The sequence below is a fragment of the Nerophis lumbriciformis genome, linkage group LG33 (assembly GCF_033978685.3).
Source record: "Nerophis lumbriciformis linkage group LG33, RoL_Nlum_v2.1, whole genome shotgun sequence".
Lineage (NCBI taxonomy): Eukaryota > Metazoa > Chordata > Actinopteri > Syngnathiformes > Syngnathidae > Nerophis > Nerophis lumbriciformis.
Window position 1 is genome coordinate 16,977,767 of NC_084580.2, and position 23,521 is coordinate 17,001,287.

Here is a 23,521-nt window from a genome sequence, read left to right on the forward strand (position 1 = left end):
AAAAACATTACATGTTTGATATTCTTGTTTAGGACTGAAGTTTATCTAAAACTTCGAGGGAAAAAAAAGAGTTCAAACAAATCTAGTGGTTAGAGTGCCCTGAGATCGGTAGGTTGTGAGTTCAAACCCCGGCCGAGTCATACCAAAGACTATAAAAATGGGACCCATTACCTCCCTGCTTGGCACTCAGCATCAAGGGTTGGAATTGGGGGTTAAATCACCAAAAATGATTCCCGGGCGCGGCCGACGCTGCTGCTCACTGCTCCCCTCACCTCCCAGCGGGTGATCAAGGGTGATGGGTCAAATGCATATAATAATTTCGCCACACCTAGTGTGTGTGTGACAATCATTGGCACTTTAACTTTAACTTTAAATGTTTTTACGCTCTTCAAAAACTTAAAATGACTTCAATGCCCTGTTTGGCTTTGCCGATAATTCAAACCAAAGGTCCCCAGGGGGTTAAAAGTTGGTTTCAATCATGCAAGCAAGTAATTACCTGCGATTAATTGTGATTAATCCAAATTAAAAAGTGTGAATAATCTGATATAAAAAAATATATTTGGTTTGACAACACTGGTTAAAGGGGAACATTATCACCAGACCTATGTAAGCGTCAATATATACCTTGATGTTGCAGAAAAAAGACCATATATCTTTTTAACCGATTTCCGAACTCTAAATGGGTGAATTTTGGCGAATTAAACGCCTTTCTAATATTCGCTCTCGGAGCGATGACGTCACAATGTGGGAAGCAATCTGCCATTTTTTCAAACACCGAGTCAAATCAGCTCTGTTATTTTCCCTTTTTTCGACTGTTTTCCGTACCTTGGAGACATCATGCCTCGTCGGTGTGTTGTCGGAGGGTGTAACAACACGAACAGAGACGGATTCAAGTTGCACCAGTGGCCCAAAGATGCGAAAGTGGCAAGAAATTGGACGTTTGTTCCGCACACTTTACCGACGAAAGCTATGCTACGACAGAGATGGCAAGAATGTGTGGATATCCTGCGACACTCAAAGCAGATGCATTTCCAACGATAAAGTCAAAAAAAATCTACCGCCAGACCCCCATTGAATCTGCCGGAGTGTGTGAGCAATTCAGGGACAAAGGTCCTCTGTAGCACGGCAAGCAATGGCGGCAGTTTGTTCCCGCAGACGAGCGCGCTAAACCCCCTGGATGTCTTGGCTCACACCGTCCCGAAGATGATCAAGAGAAGAATATCGACCCTAGCTTCCCTGGCCTGCTGACATGAGGGTATGTCTACAGAATATATTAATTGATGAAAATTGGGCTGTCTGAACTCTCAAAGTGCATGTTGTTGCCAAATGTATTTCATATGCTGTAAACCTAGTTCATAGTTGTTAGTTTCCTTTAATGCCAAACAAACACATACCAATCGTTGGTTAGAAGGCGATCGCCGAATTCGTCCTCGCTTTCTCCCGTGTCGCTGGCTGTCGTGTCGTTTTCGTCGGTTTCGCTTGCATACGGTTCAAACCGATATGGCTCAATAGCTTCAGTTTCTTCTTCAATTTCGTTTTCGCTACCTGCCTCCACACTACAACCATCCGTTTCAATACATGCGTAATCTGTTGAATCGCTTAAGCCGCTGAAATCCTAGTCTGAATCCGAGCTAATGTCGCTATAGCTTGCTGTTCTTTCCGCCATGTTTGTTTGTGTTGGCTTCACTATGTGATGTCACAGGAAAATGGACGGGTGTTTAGAACAATGGTTAAAATCAGGCACTTTGAAGCTTTTTTAGGGATATTGCGTGATGGGTAAAATTTTGAAAAAAACTTCGAAAAATATAATAAGCCACTGGGAACTGATTTTTAATGGTTTTAACAATTCTGAAATTGTGATAATTTTCCCCTTTAATATGGTAAAACCCTTCCCTTCAATACTTTAGCAATATGATGCTATCAAGTCGCATCCCCCCAGGTGGCTGCTGCAGTGGAGGCGGGGCTTTAACTTGCAGCAAACGTGCAAATTGCTAAAGCGACACGTGTGTGAACGCAAAACATCGCCCTCACCCTGAACGATGCATGCACCCAGGTAGGCGGCTTCCACAAACGGACAAAGGAGGCGGCCGTGGTAGACGTCCCTCTTCAACTGGAGGTACAGCAGGTACCTGCAGACGTGAGACAAAGTCAAAGGAAGAACATCAAATATTCACAATCCTGCTGTTCGATTAGGAGACATTTGTTCTCATGCTTTTTCTGTATTAATTAGAGCAAGATGCAACAACAATGATGATGAAATACAGATTAATTATCCCTCATCGCATCCGATGTCCTTATTTGAGTTCTGCAAAGAAACTCCCATAAGCCCATGCACACAAGGGTATGAAAATATGTGATTAAGATCCTCACATAATTACATGTAAAGATGTAGAAAAACAGGGGAAAATGACGATGATGTGGCACGGCATGCAAAAAGGCATCCACTGTCGCGACCTGGGGGGCACGGTAACCATGGAGACGGCTTGAGGCAAATGTAATGGCACGCAGCTGACTTGTGTTACCAGAGGAAATCAGAAATGACAGTATAGCGCCATAGGGGCGGGTTGTATTTGTTGCCATGGTTACTGATGAGTTTGACTACAGCAGTGTTTTTCAACCACTGTGCCGCGGCACACTAGTGTGCCGTGAGATATTGTCTGGTGTGCCGTGGGAAATTATGCAACTTCACCTAATTAGTCCAACATTTTTTTGTTGCAAATCAATAATTATAATAATGTGCCGTTGTCTAGTGCCTGTGCTGCGTAGAGCTTGGCAGGGTAACCATATCAGCAGGTGGCAACAGGTAGTTCTTTGCTTTGTAGAAGGCGGAACACGTTGAGAATGGTTTGTCGTGATCCCAATATGCAGAGCACAGCGGGAGACAGCGTGCAGGAAAAAGGTGTGTAACGCTTAAACCAAAAATGAACAAAAGGCAAGTCCCGCTAGGAAAAGCCACTGGAAGCATAGGGATGGCTATGGAAAACAAAAGTAAAACTGAGCTGGCTACAAAGTTAACAAAAACAGAATGCTGGACGACAGCAAAAACTTACAGCGTGTGGGGCGAGAGACGGCGTCCACAAAGTACATCCGTACATGACATGACAATCAACAATGTCCCCACAAAAAAGGATAGCGTACGCACTATTTAAATAGTCTTGATTGCGAAAACAAAGCAGGTGTGGGCAATATCACTCAAAGGAAGGCTCAGGAAAACACCAACAAAACAGGAAGGGTCACCAAAATATCACCGTAAGACAGAAACTAAAGCACTACACACAGAAAACAACAACAAATTCAAAATAAGGCACGACAACCTGGTGGAGTTTAATTTGTTAACCTTTTCTGCTGGTGGTGTGCCTCCGTAGTTTTTTTTATGAAAAAAATGTGGCTTGGCTCAAAAAAGGTTGAAAAACACTGGACTACAGTGTAAGAAAAAGATAAGACTAATCAAATGACGCGTTAAAAAAGAAAACATCTGCTGGTACAATCAATTGTGCGCATACTTGTAGAACAAAAAAAGGCTTTTGTGGTTATGGCCAACATCCGTTTGTTCTCTCATTGTCTTACACATTACGTTCAATTGATAATTACGGAAAGCGCGCAGCACACTGTAGAACCCAAAAACAATAATACCTTAGCAACCCTCTTTTCTTTAAGGTTAGGCTTGGTCATTTCCATTTATTTTGTGTCACAGCCAATCAATAAAAAGATTTTTTACATCTTAAAGTACATTCTTATGTGTTTAATGAGTATCTTTAAGTTGGAAATGGCCCACGAAAATGGGAAAAAGTGATATAGGGCGATACAAATAAACTTTGATTGATTGATTGATAAAAAGTATGTTGGTCTAAACTGCATGCGGCTATTTAGCGCCGAACTAGTGGCTCCCTAGAGCTTTTTCAAGTAAAAAAAGATGGCGGAAAAAATATATTTTTTGTTTTAATAAGGTTTCTGTAGGAGGACAAACATGAAACAAATCTTCCTAATTGTTACAAATCCCACTGTTTAGTCCATACTTGCCAACCTTGAGACCTCCGATTTCGGGAGGTGGGGGGTGAGGGTGGGGGCGTGGCTAAGAGGGGAGGAGTATATTTACAGCTAGAATTCACCAAGTCAAGTATTTCATATATATATATATATATATATAAGAAATACTTCACTTTCAGTTAATTCTAGCTATATATATATTTATTTTATTATATATATATATATATATATATAATATATATATTTATAAATAAAAGAAATACTTGAATTTCAGTGTTCATTTATTTACACATATACACACACATAACACTCATCTACTCATTGTTGAGTTAAGGGTTGAATTGTCCATCCTTGTTCTATTCTCTGTCACTATTTTTCTAACCATGCTGAACACCCTTTCGCAGGTACCCAGAAAGGTTTCGAGTACCACCAAAAAAACTGAATCTCTGAAGACAGTATAAAAATCTGTGTTAAAGGTGTACAAATACTGTTTGTATAATAAGCATGTTATTGTTTACAAATGAGGGTTAAGAGTTCAGTACTAAAAAAAAAAAAAAAAAAAAGAATGTGGATAGAGTCCATTACATGGTTGGATGTTTTGCTCGTATCTGCTTTTTGCAGGAAGATCTAGGCCCCTTGTGTACTAGATAGTTCATGCTTTGCTTGCTGCACAACAGCAATCTTTGCTTGGTGGTTCACCACCACTGTTTTTCACTTCCGGGAAGAAGTCACGTCACGGCATGCAAGCAATTATCACACGTGAAAATATCAATTATTTGGTAGAAACAAATACTTTCCGATGATTATTTTAGTACCTTGTGAGCTCCTCCTTGATCTTCATCGGCTCATGGGGGTAAAACTTGACCCTGAAGCACATGGTGAAAGGTTGCAGAGCTGTTGACATAGATAAACATGGAGCATAAAGACACGTGAGAGCTGAAGCTGACAAAGAGAAAATAGAGTTTTGGGATTCTGATAGTCTTTCAAAGCAAATACTGCGTGTGAAGCCTCTTTATTTAATTTCATGGAATCTAATGACGTTATTTTTAGGGATCAGAATCAGAGTGAGAATACCTTTATTGTCATTGTATGGAAACAACGAAATTGGACAGCAATCCAGCTCAGTGCTTTTAAAACAAACCTACATGAAATAGTGTTAAGACAACAACAATAATAAAACAATTTAAAATTTAAAAACATAATAAAATGTTAAAAAAAACATATTGCACAGTAGATCTTTATCAGAGGTAAGCAGGTAATAAAGTGGTGAGTGTTCAGGTAAGTGCAGAGTTTAGGGTAATAACAGCTCTAGGATAGAAACTGTTTTTCAGTCTATTTGTCCTTGCTTTGATGCCCTCAGGGCAAGAGTTCAATCCAGTGGTGACCTGGGTGGGATGAGTCCTTGAGGATGCTGTTTGCTCTCCTGTTGCAGTGTCTCTTATGCAGGTCCTCTAGAGCAGTGGTTCTCAAATGGGGGTACGCGTACCCCTGGGGGTACTTGAAGGTATGCCAAGGGGTAGTATGTGAGTTGTTTTTTTTAAATGTCTGTCAAAAAGAACTGTGAAAAGAAATGCAACAATGCAATATTCAGTGTTGACAGCTAGATTTTTTTGTGGACATGTTCCATAAATATTGATGTTAAAGATTTTGTTTTTTGTGAAGAAATGTTTAGAATTAAGTTCATGAATCCAGATGGATCTCTTACAATCTCCAAAGAGGGCACTTTAAGTTGTTGATTACTTCTATGTGTAGAAATCTTTATTTATAATTGAATCACTTGTTTATTTTTCAACAAGTTTTTAGTTATTTTTATATCTTTTTTTCCAAATAGTTAAAAAAAGACCACTAAAAATGAGCAATATTTTGCACTGTTATACAATTTAATAAATCAGAAACTGATGACATAGTGCTGTATTTTACTTCTTTATCTATTTTTTTCAACCAAAAATGCTTTGCTCTGATTAGGGGGTACTTGAATTTAAAAAAAATTCACAGGGGGTACATCACTGAAAAAAGGTTGAGAACCACTGCTCTAGAGATGTAAGACAACATGCAGTGATCTTCTGGGCCGATGTCTGATAATATCGGACTGCCGATATTATCGGACGATAAATGCTTTAAAATGTAATATCGGAAATTATCGGTATCGGTTTCAAAATTATCGGTATCGGTTTCAAAAAGTAAAATGTATGACTTTTTAAAACGCTGCTGTGTACACGGACGTAGGGAGAAGTACAGAGTGCCAATAAACCTTAAAGGCACTTCCTTTGCGTGCCGGCCCAGTCACATAATATCTACAGCTTTTCACACACACAAGTGAATGCAATGCATACTTGGTCAACAGCCATACAGGTCACACTGAGGGTGGCCGTATAAACCTTAGGGTTAGGGTTAGGGTTAAACCACACTGTGAACCCACACCAAACAAGAATGACAAACACATTTCGGGAGAACATCCGCACCGTAACACAACATAAACACAACAGAACAAATACCCAGAACCCCTTGCAGCACTAACTCTTCCGGGACGCTACAATATACACCCCCCCCGCTCACCCCTACCTCCCCCACCTCAACCTCCTCATGCTCTCTCAGGGAGAGCATGTCCCAAATTCCAAGCTGCTGTTTTGAGGCATGTTAAAAAAAATAATGCACTTTGTGACTTCAATAATAAATATGGCAGTGCCATGTTGGCACTTTTTTTTCCATAACTTGAGTTGATTTATTTTGGAAAAATGTGTTACATTGTTTAATGCATTCAGCGGGGCATCACAACAAAATTAGGCATAATAATGTGTTAATTCCGCGACTGTATATATCGGTATCGGTTGATATCGGAATCGGTAATTAAGAGTTGGACAATATCGGAATTAGGGCTGCAACAACTAATCGATTAAATCGATTAAAATCCATCCATCCATCCATCCATCTTCTTCCGCTTATCCGAGGTCGGGTCGCGGGGGCAGCAGCCTAAGCAGGGAAGCCCAGACTTCCCTCTCCCCAGCCACTTCGTCCAGCTCTTCCTGTGGGACTCTGAGGCGTTCCCAGGCCAGCCGGGAGACATAGTCTTCCCAACGTGTCCTGGGTCTTCCCCGCGGCCTCCTACCGGTCGGACCTGCCCTAAACACCTCCCTAGGGAGGCGTTCGGGTGGCATCCTGACCAGATGCCCGAACCACCTCATCTGGCTCCTCTCGATGTGGAGGAGCAGCGGCTTTACTTTGAGCTCCTCCCGGATGGCAGAGCTTCTCACCCTATCTCTAAGGGAGAGCCCCGCCACCCGGCGGAGGAAACTCATTTCGGCCGCTTGTACCCGTGATCTTGTCCTTTCGGTCATAACCCAAAGCTCATGACCATAGGTGAGGATGGGAACGTAGATCGACCGGTAAATTGAGAGCTTTGCCTTCCGGCTCAGCTCCTTCTTCACCACAACGGATCGATACAGCGTCCGCATTACTGAAGACGCCGCACCGATCCGCCTGTCGATCTCACGATCCACTCTTCCCCCACTCGTGAACAAGGCTCCGAGGTACTTGAACTCCTCCACTTGGGGCAAGATCTCCTCCCCAACCCGAAGATGGCACTCCACCCTTTTCCGGGCGAGAACCATGGACTCGGACTTGGAGGTGCTGATTCTCATCCCAGTCGCTTCACACTCGGCTGCGAACCGATCCAGTGAGAGCTGAAGATCCTGGCCAGATGAAGCCATCAGGACCACATCATCTGCAAAAAGCAGAGCCCTAATCCTGCAGCCACCAAACCAGATCCCCTCAACGCCTTGACTGCGCCTAGAAATTCTGTCCATAAAAGTTATGAACAGAATCGGTGACAAAGGGCAGCCTTGGCGGAGTCCAACCCTCACTGGAAACGTGTCCGACTTACTGCCGGCAATGCGGACCAAGCTCTGGCACTGAGCATACAGGGAGCGGACTGCCACAATCAGACAGTCCGATACCCCATACTCTCTGAGCACTCCCCACAGGACTTCCCGAGGGACACGGTCGAATGCCTTCTCCAAGTCCACAAAACACATGTAGACTGGTTGGGCAAACTCCCATGCACCCTCAAGGACCCTGCCGAGAGTATAGAGCTGGTCCACAGTTCCACGACCAGGACGAAAACCACACTGTTCCTCCTGAATCCGAGGTTCGACTATCCGGCGTAGCCTCCTCTCCAGTACACCTGAATAGACCTTACCAGGAAGGCTGAGGAGTGTGATCCCACGATAGTTAGAACACACCCTCCGGTTCCCCTTCTTAAAGAGAGGAACCACCACCCCGGTCTGCCAATCCAGTGGTACCGCCCCCGATGTCCACGCGATGCTGCAGAGTCTTGTCAACCAAGACAACCCCACAGCATCCAGAGCCTTAAGGAACTCCGGGCGGATCTCATCTACCCCCGAGGCCTTGCCACCGAGGAGCTTTTTAACTACCTCAGCAACCTCAGCCCCAGAAATAGGAGAGCCCACCACAGACTCCCCAGTCACTGCTTCCTCATAGGAAGACGTGTTGGTGGGATTGAGGAGGTCTTCGAAGTATTCCCTCCACCGATCCACAACATCCGCAGTCGAGGTCAGCAGAACACCATCCTCGCCATACACGGTGTTGATAGTGCACTGCTTCCCCTTCCTGAGGCGGCGGATGGTGGTCCAGAATTGCTTCGAAGCCGTCCGGAAGTCGTTTTCCATGGCTTCCCCGAACTCCTCCCATGTCCGAGTTTTTGCCTCCGCAACCGCTGAAGCCGCACACCGCTTGGCCTGTCGGTACTTGTCCGCTACCTCAGGAGTCCTATGAGCCAAAAGAACCCGATAGGACTCCTACTTCAGCTTGACGGCATCCCTCACCGCCGGTGTCCACCAACGGGTTCTAGGATTACCGCCACGACAAGCACCAACTACCTTGCGGCCACAGCTCCAATCAGCCGCCTCGACAATAGAGGCGCGGAACATGGTCCATTCGGACTCAATGTCCAGCACCTCCCTCGTGACATGTTCAAAGTTCTTCCGGAGGTGGGAATTGAAACTCTCTCTGACAGGAGACTCTGCCAGACGTTCCCAGCAAACCCTCACAATGCGTTTGGGCCTGCCAGGTCTGTCCGGCATTAAAATCGATTATAAAAATAATTGCCGATTAATTTAGTCATTGATTCGTTGGATTTAAGCGATGCGCATGCGCAGAGGATACTTTTTTTTTTTCTTTTTTTTTTTTTTTTAATAAACCTTTATTTATAAACTGCAACATTTACAAACAGCTGAGAAACAATAATCAAAATAAGTATGCTGTTTTTTTTCTCAATAAAATACTGGAAAGGATAGAAATGTAGTTTGTCTCTTTTATCCGATTATTAATCGATTCATCGTAGTAATAATCGACAGATTAATCGATTAGCAAATTAGTTGTTAGTTGCAGCCCTAATCGGAATATCGGATATCGGCAAAAAAGCCATTATCGGACATCTCTAGTTATTTTGTTTGTTTGTTCAAACACAAGTCCACAGGTTGGTTGAACTTTAAGTCTGGCAGTGCTAGACAATGAGCTAAAACCCACGTGCTGTCAACTCATTGTCTAGTACAGCTCTTAAGGCGTCGGGAAGGGACGTTTCCACACTGTAACTGTAAAAAAATCAGAGTGGATTTGGTCTTTAATGGCTGTTTATATGAAAAAAAAACCTGCACGCATCTAAATAAAACATGTTTAGGAATATGAAAGTTACAAATCCCCTCCTCTCAAAAAAAAAAAAAGTATATAAATATCCTGAGCAGCTTATTTGCTCAGACACGAGGGACCAAGACAGTGATGGAGTGCATGCAAATGTGACCGTAAGGCAGGCTGGCGCAAGAAGGAAATAAAAATAAACACCACTATGTCCTAATTTAGGAGTTAAGTCCGCCATGGGGAGAAGCAAGATGTCAGTACGACTCAGCTCTCTCGCCTCAGTCTCTCCTCGTCTGTTATTCTTTCAAACCATCTCTCTCTCTCTCTTTCTGTCAACATGGCTCCTCGTCTCCCCTTTCTCCGTTCCGAACTTTCTTTCTTTAGCCACATTATCCGTCAGTGTCACAGACTCCTCTCACGTTTCCTGCCGCATCGATCTCAATCTCTCATTCCGGTCTTCTCTCGCCGCGTCTTGCTCGCCATCTCTTGCGCGTGTTGTGCAGCTAATAACCCCTTTATTCATTTATAGCGGGACAGAAAGAACAGCGTGGCCATTAAAAGACGCCAAGACAGGATGTAAGGGGACGGACAGGAAAGAGCGTCTTTTACCCGTTTTTTAAATCCATGCCGCATGGTACTTGGTACTTGGGTTTTTATCAGTAATCTGTCAAATGGGGTAATACTGTATACTAGTGTTGTCCCGATACAAATATTTTGGTACCGGTTGTATTTCGATACTTTTCTAAATAAAGGGTACCACAAAAAATGCATTATTGGCTTTATTGTAACAAAAAATCTTAAGGTACATTAAAAGGGAACATTATCACAATTTCAGAAGGGTTAAAACCATTAAAAATCAGTTCCCAGTGGCTTATTTTATTTTTCAAAAATGTTTTCAAAATTTTACCCATCACGCAATATCCCTAAAAAAAGCTTCAAAGTGCCTGATTTTAACCATCGTTATATACACCCGTCCATTTTCCTGTGACGTCACACAGTGAAGCCAACACAAACAAACATGGCGGAAAGAACAGCAAGCTATAGCGACATTAGCTCGGATTCAGACTCGGACTTCAGCGGCTTATATGATTCAACAGATTATGCATGTATTGAAACGGATGGTTGTAGTGTGGAGGCAGGTAGCGAAAACGAAATTGAAGAAGAAACTGAAGCTATTGAGCCATATCGGTTTGAACCGTATGCAAGCGAAACCGACAAAAACGACACGACAGCCAGCGACACGGGAGAAAGCGAGGACGAATTCGGCGATCGCCTTCTAACCAACGATTGGTATGTGTTTGTTTGGCATTAAAGGAAACTAACAACTATGAACTAGGTTTACAGCATATGAAATACATTTGGCAACAACATGCACTTTGAGAGTGCAGACAGCCCAATTTTCATCAATTAATATATTCTGTAGACATACCCTCATGTCAGCAGGCCAGGGAAGCTAGGGTCGATAGTCTTCTCTTGATCATCTTCGGGATTGTGTGAGCCAAGACATCCAGGGGGTTTAGCTCGCTCGTCTGCGGGAACAAACTGCCGCCATTGCTTGCCGTGCGACCGAGGTCCTTTGTCCCTGAATTGCTCACACACTCCGGCAGATTCAATGGGGGTCTGGCGGCAGATTTCTTTGACTTTATCGTTGGAAATGCATCTGCTTTGAGTGTCGCAGGATATCCACACATTCTTGCCATCTCTGTCGTAGCATAGCTTTCGTCGGTAAAGTGTGCGGAACAAACGTCCAATTTCTTGCCACTTTCGCATCTTTGGGCCACTGGTGCAACTTGAATCCGTCCCTGTTCGTGTTGTTACACCCTCCGACAACACACCGACTAGGCATGATGTCTCCAAGGTACGGAAAACAGTCGAAAAAACGGAAAATAACAGAGCTGATTTGACTCGGTGTTTGTAATGTGTTTGAGAAAATGGCGGATTGCTTCCCGATGTGACGTCACGTTGTGACGTCATCGCTCCGAGAGCGAATAATAGAAAGGCGTTTAATTCGCCAAAATTCACCCATTTAGAGTTTGGAAATCGGTTTCTGCAACATCAAGGTATATATTGACGCTTACATAGGTCTGGTGATAATGTTCCCCTTTAAACGTATGTCTCTTATTGCAAAATTGTCCTTCAATAAATCGTGCACATACAAGACAACTTGTCTTTTAGTAGTAAGTAAACAAACAAAGGCTCCTAATTTAGTCTGCTGACATATGCAGTAACATATTGTGTCATTTATCATTCTATTATTTTGTCAACATTATTAAGGACAAGTGGTAGAAAATGAATTATTAATCTACTTGTTCATTTACTGTTAATATCTGCTTACTTTCTCTTTTAACAGGGTTCCTCGGACCACCAATCACTGACATGACAGCTGCGTGCATGGTTCTGAACAATGATTTAATTTTCAATAAGATTCTCTATTCGTGCTTTTCAGCCATCGCTCTCGCTCTTGCTCGCGCTCCCCGCCCCTTCTCCTTCCCGGCTGCTGCCTTTAACAGAGCGACAGGTGATTAAATAAACACTCCCAGGTGGGCCATCTACGCACCTGTCGCTGATCTCGAAGCCGGTCCTGGCACACCCCACTTCACTGCAGGTCCGCAGGCCACGCCCCCCCCACAAAGTTCTATCTACACTTCTGTTAAAATGTAATAATCACTTATTCTTCTGTTGTTTGATACTTTACATTAGTTTTGGATGACACCACAATTTTGGGTATCAATCCGATTCCAAGTCGTTACAGGATCATACATTGGTCATATTCAAAGTCCTCATGTGTCCAGGGACATATTTCCTGAGTTTATAAATATAATATACATTTTAATAAAACGAAAAAAGATTTTGTGATGCTAAAAAATATCGATGTAATCATAGTAGTATCCACGAGATACTGGGGTGTAACGGTACACAAAAATTTTGGTTCGGTACGTACCTCGGTTTACAAACGTTTACGGAGTGTGGTTAAAAAGAAAGGCCATGTAACCAATGTTGGGACTAACGCGTTACAAAGCCGTTAGTTTCGGCGGTAACTAGTAATCTAACGCGTTATTTTTTATATTCAGTGATTTTTTATATTCATGATGCGATACTGCGTTATTTTACGTTACTTTTGATGTAGTATCGGCTAGAAACAGAAGCGCTGCGGTGTCGTTCTTCTGAATCTTCCTCTGTCACAAGCCGGAGAGAAGAAAAGAGGCGCGGTCTATGTGTGTGTCTGGGTGTGGGTGTGGGGAGGGGATGAGGCACACACGTGATCCGCGGTTTGATATAAGAAACAAACAAAAAAAAGTTGTTGGCACGTTCAGTCCACACACAGCGTGGTCATGGTGAGCGGAGTAACGGGAGGAGTTTGAACGCCCCGTGCCATTGAATCGGTGTGTTTATAAGTGCAAAACGAGGGTTTTAAACACATGTTGAACGTGCTTGAGCCACGTTACGGCATCCCGTCGCGCACCCAGTTCAGCCATAAGATTGTGCCAGATCTTTATGAGCAGGAGAAGAAAAAAGTTGTGGATGAACTATCCCGAGCATCATCTGTTGCGCTCATGACAGACGGGTGGACGTCCAGCGGAACTATAAGCGCTCACTTCATCACAGCAGACTGGGAGATGAGAAGACACGCCCCCTCTACGACAGTCACCTTGCGCAGGTACTGACACAAGCAGTGGAGGAATGGAAGATAAAGATATCCCAGTCACATGTGATAATGCCAAAAATCAAATAATTACAGTGAATGAGTGAATGAGATAGGTGCTTTGCACATGTAGTGAATTTGGCATCACAGAAGGGAATCTCAGTCAATAGGATGGAGCGCCTCCTTGGGAGGATCAGGAAGGAGGTTTCCTACTTCCACCCAAGCACAACAGCTGCTCATGTGTTTAAGACAAAGCAAGAAATGCTAAAGCTGCCTACTCATAAGCTCATACATGGTGTCCCAACGAGGTGGAACTCCACTTATGATATGTTGGAGCAGCAGGCAGCTATATACTCTGGATTGACCCACAACACCCTGAAGACAAATGTCACCCTGTCTGATGATGATGTGAGAGTGGCAGATGAGGTCCTCCAGGTGCTTAAACCCCTCAAAAGTGTTACATCTCTACTGAGCACTGAAACTTCACCATCTGTGTCAATGATCCTGCCACTGAAAACAAGGATTCTACAATCCATGGCTCCAAGTGTGGAAGACAGCAGCATCACTCCAGATGTCAGGCTTTATTTCACTACCTATGTTTCAAGGAAGATGATGTGCCTTCTTATGTTGCACTTTAACTTGTTTTTTATTCATGGTCATTGGTCCACGTTTAAAGAAAGGAGTAATGCCTTTTAATGTTGCACTGTTTTTCATTAATTATGTTAAAAGGAAAATAAGAATGCATGTCAAGTTGATCAACAGATTGTATTATTCTCAAGTGCAATAACAGTACTGAAATGAAGGCATTAATGGGAGCTTTAAAAAAAAAAAAAGAAGAAAAAAAGAAGTAACTAAATAGTTACTTTTCACAGTAGCGCATTACTTTTTTGGTGTAAGTAACTGAGTTAGTAACTGAGTTACTTTTGAAATAAAGTAACTAGTAACTAACTAGTTACTGGTTTTCAGTAACTAACCCAACACTGCACGTAACACAGTGGTAAAAATGCAATGTGTTGCTGTCATTAAATTCTAAATTAATGATTATTTGCAAAAAAAAAAATAATTTTCTCAGTTCGAACATTAAATATCTTGTCTTTGCAGTCTAATCAATTGAATATAAGTTGAAAAGGATTTGCAAATCATTGTATTCTGTTTTTATTTACGAATTACACAAAGTGCTAACTTCACTGGTTTTGGGTTTTTATCTTTTATTCATTTTTTTGGTAAAGAATCATGCTAAAACGCTTTGTATGATTTATATTTGATATCCACATGTATTGCACCTGGTAAATTACACATCCAAAAATGTATATGAATCATAAATATATACTTACATTTCATCTGTCGGACCACAGCTTTATTTGGCTCCAGCCAGTGCTAAGGAAATGTGACAAAAAGGAAAACAAGCAAGAAAAAAAAGTCAAATGTGTCAAGTTGACAATGATTTGTCTTTTGCTTCATATATGGGATTAGATACAGTATTTTCTTGTCAATACACTTGTAAAATAAAATAAAAACATGCCATCTGATTTTTAGTTTTTATCAACTCGGCTTCAAACTAGCTATTTGTTTGCTTCTGATGTGCGCATGCGCCGCATTCTTTGAAAAGGCTGACGTCGGCTTACCCTCTGTTTCTCAGGATCCACATAGCGGATACCAAAGTAGTCCTTCTCCAAAAGGTTGTAGTGATTGCACACATGGTCAAGCAGGAACTGGCCTTTAGTGTCTCTCTGGAAAAAAAATACAAAAACACCAACGCAAATGTTTAGAAAAAGCCTGAAAACCCCAACTTGTTAGTTAGCGCTACGCAAGTGGCCACCAGAGGGCGGTAAAGAACAAACACCTGCAATTGAGGCTGGCTGGCGTCAGAGAAGAAGAGCGTCGCTATTTTTTTTTCACTCCTCTTTAACGTTATTTCAACAACAATATGATAGAAAACAAACACCATCATCCAGAACGGCAACAACATAAACATAAAGTTGACAAACTATTCTATATTGTCTCAGAAGTTGTACATGATAAAAATGTTACAAACCCCGTTTCCATATGAGTTGGGAAATTGTGTTAGATGTAAATATAAACGGAATACAATGATTTGCAAATTATTTTCAACCCATATTAAATTGAATGCACTACAAAGACAAGATATTTTATGTTTAAACTCATAAACTTTTTTTTTTTTTTTTGCAAATAATAATTAACTTAGAATTTCATGGCTGCAACACGTGCCAAAGTAGTTGGGAAAGGGCATGTTCACCACTGTGTTACATGGCCTTTTCTTTTAACAACACTAAATAAACGACTGGGAACTGAGGAAACTAATTGTTGAAGCTTTGAAAGTGGAATTCTTTCTGATTCTTGTTTTATGTAGAGCTTCAGTCGTTCAACAGTCCGGGGTCTCCGCTGTCGTATTTTATGCTTCATAATGCGCCACACATTTGCGATGGGAGACAGGTCTGGACTGCAGGCGGGCCAGGAAAGTACCCGCACTCTTTTTTACGAAGCCACGCTGTTGTAACACGTGCTGATGTCGAATACGACATCACGTGACAACTTCTTTGTCACGTGTTGCTGGCATCAAATTCTAAAGTTAATGATTATTTGCAAAAAAAAAAAATGTTTATCAGTTTGAACATCAAATATGTTGTCTTTGTAGCATATTCAACTGAATATGGGTTGAAAATGATTTGCAAATCATTGTATTCCGTTTATATTTACATCTAACACAATTTCCCAACTCATATGGAAACGGGGTTTGTACTTGAATTTCCAGACAATAATCCAAGATATTGAAACAAAAACTATAAAAAAGAAAGAGAGAAAAACAAATATGTGAGGGATAACACTTGAAGGAGAATGAAACAAAAACATATGAACGCATCATACCATAATTTTTTTTTTAAATATGTCAAAACAAACAAATATGCATGTGTAATGTTCATATTTCTTTATCCAACACCCTCCCTTTATTTTCCATCAATTTAATAAGGTGCATCCCTTATCCAATTAGAATAATCTAGTTTATTTTGTATGTTTTTTTCCATTTGTATTTAACAAGTCTGTTGTAACAAAATCATTTCAATAGTGGTATTCATCTTTTTTAGCACATGTTAACCAAAAAGTAACAATAAATCAAATGTGAATATCCCATAAAAATGAAAAAAGTTTTGTGCATTACTTAAATTAGCAAAACATCAGTAACAAAATTAGCACAGCATATAATAATTATATTAATACGTGATTTATAGTCGTGTTCAAAAGTTGTAAAGAACACAGAACTTTCCTCCAGAAGGTCTTATCTTTGTCCATGTGATGTCAAATGAAACAAAAATGTAGCTTTTTGGCCACTATACCCAGAAATATGTTTGGAGGACAAAAGGTGAGGCCTATAATCCCAGGAACAACATTCCTACCGTCAAGCATGGTGGTGGTAGTATTATGCTATGGGCCTGTTTTGCTGCCAATTGAACTGGTGCTTTACAGAGAGTAAATGGGACAATGAAAAAGGAGGATTACCTCCAAATTCTTCAGGACAACCTAAAATCATCAGCCCGAAGGTTAGGTCTTGGGCACAGTTGGGTGTTCCAACAGGACAATGACCCCAAACACACGTCAAAAGTGGTAAAGAAATGGCTAAATAGATGGATGGATGGATGGATGGATGGATGGATGGGTGGGTGGGTGGGTGGATGGATGGATGGATGGATGGATGGATGGATGGATAGGTAGGTAGGTAGGTAGGTAGGTAGGTAGTTCAATCCGGTTTCAGGGCAAATCACTCTACGGAGACAGCCCTCGCAAAAATGACTAATGATCTACTGCTAACCATGGATTCGGATGCGTCATCTATGTTGCTGCTTCTTGATCTTAGCGCTGCTTTCGATACCGTCGATCATAATATTTTATTAGAGCGTATCAAAACACGTATTGGTATGTCAGACTTAGCTTTGTCGTGGTTTAACTCTTATCTTACTGACAGGATGCAATGCGTCTCCCATAATAATGTGACCTCGGACTATGTTAAGGTAACGTGCGGAGTTCCTCAGGGTTCGGTTCTTGGCCCTGCACTCTTTAGTATTTACATGCTGCCGCTAGGCGACATCATACGCAAATACGGTGTTAGCTTTCATTGTTATGCTGATGACACCCAACTCTACATGCCCCTAAAGCTGACCAACACGCCGGATTGTAGTCAGCTGGAGGCGTGTCTTAATGAAATTAAACAATGGATGTCCGCTAACTTCTTGCAACTCAACGCCAAGAAAACGGAAATGCTGATTATCGGTCCTGCTAAACACCGACATTTATTTAATAATACCACCTTAACATTTGACAACCAAACAATTACACAAGGCGAATCAGTAAAGAATCTGAAGCTGCTGACCCGTCTCCGCTCGGGATGGTGTCCTGCTGGCCCCACTATGGACTGGACTCTTACTATTATGTTGGATCCACTATGGACTGGACTCTCACAATATTATGTCAGACCCACTCGACATCCATTGCTTTCGGTCTCCCCTAGAGGGGGGGGGGTTACCCACATATGCGGTCCTCTCCAAGGTTTCTCATAGTCATTCACATCGACGTCCCACTGGGGTGAGTTTTTCCTTGCCCGTATGTGGGCTTTGTACCGAGGATGTCGTTGTGGCTTGTGCAGCCCTTTGAGACACTTGTGATTTAGGGCTATATAAATAAAGATTGATTGATTGATTGATAGATACATAGATAGATAGATAGATAGATAGATAGATAGATAGATAGATAGATAGATAGATAGATAGATAGATAGATAGATAGATAGATAGATAGATAGATAGATAGATATTGATTTATTGATTCCTTCAGGAGAGTTCCCTCAGGAAAATAAAAATTCCAGCAGCAGTGTACAGAATTGAGATCGAATTTAAAAAGTAAAAAGTAAATAATGGGGGTATCAATGGAAAAAATAAAAAGCAACAATTAGAATAAAAATATAACTGTAAAATAAGAATATAACAAGAGAAACTAGGCAGGCTAGAATTAAGATTGTAGAATGGCCTTCCCAAAGTCCTGACTTAAACGAGTGGACAATGCTGAAGAAACAAGTCCATGTCAGAAAACCAACACATTTAGCTGAACTGCACTAGTTTTGTCAAGAGGAGTGGTCACAAATTCAAGCAGAAGCTTGTGGATGGCTACCAAAAAGTGCCTTATTGCAGTGAAACTTGCCAAGGGACATGTAAGCAAATATTAACATTGCTGTATGTATACTTTTGACCCAGCAGATTTGGTCACATTTTCAGTAGAACCATAATAAATTCATTAAAGAACCAAACTTCATGAATGTTTTTTGTGACCAACAAGTATGTGCTCCAATCACTCTATCACAAAAAAAAGAAGAGTTGTAGAAATTATTGGAAACTCATGACAGCCATGACATTATGTTCTTTAGACTTAGACTTAGACTTCATTTTTTATTGTCATTCAAATTTGCACTTTACAGTACAGAAAAGAACAACATTTTGTTGCGTTAGCTCATGGTAGTGCAGGATAAAAGAGCAATAAGGTGCAGATAAAATTAATAGATTACTGTACAGATAAATATATTGCACTTTTGCATATTGTTGCGTCAGACCAGTTCTTCCTCCCAGGGAATCTAAGTTATTGGTCAATCCCAAGTTCTTTCGATGACATATATGCTGTGTAAGAAGGACCATCAAGACAGAATTGGAATATTTTCAAGTTTATACCAAAGCTTTAGGAAATCAACTTAATCAATACATTCATATCGGCTGCTCTAGTTGATCTGGCATTCAAACGGAAAGAGACTACTTCTTGAATAGGAAAACAGCCCCCCCCCCCCCCCCCCCCCCCCCCCCCACACACACACACACACACTTAAACTTTCCACATGCAAGATTGAATCTATTTAAAAAAGTTATTTCATAAGAAGCCAAAAAGTGCAAAAACAATAATGTTCGTGTTGGAGGAGTTGTGAATTAGATACACCTGCAGTCTGCAGGTGTACCTAATGTTGTGGCCCTGCAGTCATTCACAACTCCTCCAACACGAACATTATTGTTTTTGCACTTTTTGGCTTCTTATGAAATAACTTTTTTAAATAGATTCAATCTTGCATGTGGAAAGTTTAAGTGTGGGCTTTAGTTGATATAACAATTCTACGGCGGGGGTGCAGGAGGCGGGATTACTGGAGCCTCAGCTAGTGCGTCTTTTGCAGCCGTTTTATGATCGCTCAGCACAAGAAATACGTTACACACATACAGTTGTTGACAAAATACACTGCACATTATATACCTCAGCTAACTAAACTATGGAAATGTATAATTTAATTCATATAGCAATACGGTCTCACTGCACAGCAGGCCAGCAGTTAGCCGAGTCCGTCCATGTTGAGGCACTGAGTGACGTGCCTCAACTGGCTGCTGTTCACCGCACCGTCTCTTCTCAGTATTTGAACGGCAAATGTGAAAATTCAGTGATTTTGAATAAAAATAATCTAAAACTGGTGAAGTTAAATGGAAAATAACTTTATAGTATAATCACTGGATACATATAACAATTTAATTCATTTTTTTTCTTTTTACATTTTTTTTCTTTCCATGATGGCAGATGAGGCCCCTCCTCACCTGCCTCTAGTGACTGCACGTCACTGGTATAATGTATATTATCCATGTATTGAGAAAATACTTCAGCCAGTGATGTAGTGGAGGGAATACAGCCTGTTTGAGCCTACAGCAACAAGCCAGCTATTTGACTACCACATTCACCCAGTGTTGTATAATTGTAACAATTATATAACAAGCTCTAAATGAAATTTGATGGATCTGTTCCACAATAACTACATATGTACATGCTCTAGACATTGTAATAACAACCAAAAAATATATAAAATACATTTTACTTACTTGAATCTGATGAATCCAGTCCAATGAAACAAATAGATTTTGTTCGAAGGAAACCTTGAGAGGTTGTGTGAGTTCATGGCCAGAAGGCGTGACTTATAAACAAATGTAAAATCCAATAGCCTTGTGAGACTGAACAATAGGACCCAATGAGTATGTAAATGTGGTAAAAATATATATATATATATATATATATAACAGATAGTTTTTTAGGATGGTTAAAGGTAACGTTGTAATTTTACAACAAGGGGTGTTACAGGGTTAAACTAATAAATTCAATATCATGTCAAATGTATAAGCACTGTAATTGCCGGCCCAATTAAGTGGCCTTTCAGGTGTTTTAAGTGACGAGGGTCGTCATTGAGACGCATTAAAGTGTCAGGTGGGAGTGTGGGGGTGTGGGTTACAAGCTTCACGTGGGTCAGACACAACACGCTGTTGGGCTTTTAGGAGGTCAGGTATAATGTCGAGTCCCAAACATGATCAGATGAAAAACGCTCCCCATCAAAGCTGACAAATTCCATGAACCTCAGCAACCCTTTGACACCCAAGCCAAGCTGTGATGCACCCGAAATGGTGATGAACACATGCTAATAATACAAAGAAGAAGAAACGTATCAGCAACTCTCTGCTGCGGCGTACAGTATAGTGCCAGTAAATACAGGCTGGATGTTCAGTCCATAAAAGCAATGCAGACACACAGAGAGCGATCAATAAACACTCTATCCTGAGTCAATCAATATCTACTCATCACGTACAGTGCAGCCGCGCACACACACACACACACACACACACACACACACACACACACACACACTTACGCAAACACACTCACGGGCAAAATGGCATACCTAAGTGTCTGTACGCAGCAAAACATGAATGTGACGAGGCAGCTTGTTTGTAAGGACTTAATTGACCGAATAAAGATAGAGGCTAGAATGGCACTTAGAGGATTTTAGACCTTGGGCAAGGTTTAAATGTTCATGAAGGGAAAGAAAGAAAAAAAAAAAAAAAGACACACGCAGAGACACATGGCGTAAATGCTGTAATGATAGCCGGGGTGTTTGTTTACCTAAACTGCCCAGAGGACAACGGATCAATTGGAAGCCAGCAGGTGATGGTTGGGAAATGGTCTGTGTTTATATAGCGCTTTTGTCAGGCTTGTCCCTGACAGTTTGGTCAAGTTTTAGTTTTTCCTCTGTCATTGTCGCTAATACTTGTTGTCACTACTACCTGTCATAATACTGTCTACTTTTGTTCACTCTGCTCATGTCATAGTTCCTTCGTGTCACAGTAAGTGTTTTTGTTTCTTGTCCACAGTTAGCCTTTGTGCTATTTTAGTTCATAGCCAAGTTTGTTCTCCGCCTTTGCGCGCCTTTTGTTTGTACCCTTTTGTTTGTTTTCTTGCTATAGTGCTAAATTAAATTATGTTTTCCTGCTCAATGCCTGCCGCCATCTCTGCATCTTGGGGTTCGTCACCAACAAACTCTGACAGCTTTACTATATGTGGAGTGATACCCTAAGCCAGGGGTGTCAGAACTCATTTTAGATCGGGGGTTACATTGGGGAAAAATCTAATCCAAAGTGTGCCGGACTGGTGAAATCACGGCACGATAACTTAAAAATAAAGACAACTTCAGATTGTCTTCTTTGTGTTGTGTTTTAGTGTGTTCCTGCCTTCTTTTTTGTCTGCACCTGTGTTTTAGTGATTCGTCCTCGGCGAGGGGCGGACCTGGTGACACACCTGCTCGCAATTAGCCCGCCCGTATTTAGGCTCGTCACCTCCAGCTTGACCTTGCTGGTCATTGTTTCCCGAACTCCGCACGTGCATGCGCCTACTTCGCATCATGGTACGTTGCTTTCCCTTGTCCTGTTATTTCTAACTTCTTTGTGTTTGTTCCCTAGCCTCCTTGAGGCAGCAAAGACTTTATGCGGGTGCTTGGCGCGCCCTGGCTTTTCCCCCTGCCAACCACTGAGGAACTTGTTTTGTTAGTATTCATAGGTGTGCACTTCTGCCCCATCGCTTTTTGTTACACTTTTTGACTTATTAAATGTATTCCTTTTTTGTATTTCAAACTTGCCTCCCGTCTCTGCATCCCGGGGTCACCCCACTTGACCAGTTCATAACACTTTGTTTAGAATTAGAACAAGCACATTCTGAAAATGTACAAATCATAATGTTGTTGGTTTTTTTTTACATTTACATGTTGCGGTTAACAGCACTCTATCTTTATTTGTCATTATTTATATTTTCTGAATAAATTATGTGATCATTTTCATCAGTCAACTCGTTGGTGTTCATTTTCAATCTATCAAGATAAAAAAAATATGAAAATCAAATAATCAATCAATCAATCAATGTTTATTTATATAGCCCTAAATCACAAGTGTCTCAAAGGGCTGCACAAGCCACAACGACATCCTCGGTTCAGATCCCACATCAGGGCAAGGAAAAACTCACCTCAGTGGGATGACAATGAGAAACCTTGGAGAGGACCGCAGGTGTGGGTGACATTCTCTGGTCAGATATTTTTACCACTACTACTACTACTTTGTTCCTTATTTTCCTGTGTTTGGTGTCATTTCCTGTCCTGGTGCACTCGTTATGTCCGTATTTCCTGTTTGGCCTCTGTGTTTTGCAGCTTCTGTGTCTTGTCCTGCCAGCACACCCGTGGCTCATTGTTAATTAGTTCTATTCAGTTCCGCCTTGTTGCCTGGTACCTAACAACGGGACCACCTGCTTGCACTTTGTCTACATTCTCCGCGTCCTGGGATCACGCCAACAACTACTACGTGCTGACTTCACGTTTGCATTGGAAATTGACGCAGTTTATTTTTATGAATATTTCAAAGCCGACAAAATTTTACAAAACAAATTTTTTTGAAGTAGCCCGTGTGTTTTCCATTTGTCCATATTTTTTGACGTATGCGTGTCTCGGTGAGCGAGTAAATCTCGGCGAATGCCCGCAGGACGGAATCAATCAGTCCTGCTTAACTGAGCACAAATTCAACCTCCATCAGCAGGTTATTGAGCAGTTAGAGGACACACACGTGCATGCACACGCACACACACACACACACACACACAGAGATGAACAATGAATTGTATAGGACTGGAGGGAACACATGATGCATATGATGTGGTAAAATGGCACCAGGAAGGCCATTGACATCTTAAGTGTAAAGGTTTGACGTAAAAAAAAACTGTATTCAGCATATTGAAACGCTTTGTTGTTGTTGTTTTTTACCTTATTATTAATATTTAGGACTGCATGAGAAAGTAGGAAGGAAAATATACATCTCGAACTGCTGAGCCAGCATTATTAATGCTGATAAG

General features: G+C 41.4%; 1 protein-coding gene across 1 annotated transcript in view; it reads right to left on the reverse strand.

Annotated features, from left to right (window-relative positions):
• Positions 1-23,521, reverse strand: part of frmd3 (FERM domain containing 3) — a 163,728-nt gene that overhangs the window by 90,950 nt on the left and 49,257 nt on the right. Inside the window, exons 2-5 of the mRNA XM_061928628.1 lie at positions 14,908-15,012; positions 14,617-14,659; positions 4,803-4,881; positions 2,032-2,129 (exon numbers count right to left, since the gene is read on the reverse strand). Of these exons, the coding sequence (XP_061784612.1) occupies positions 2,032-2,129; positions 4,803-4,881; positions 14,617-14,659; positions 14,908-15,012 (325 nt within the window). The remainder of the gene's footprint in view (positions 1-2,031; positions 2,130-4,802; positions 4,882-14,616; positions 14,660-14,907; positions 15,013-23,521) is intronic.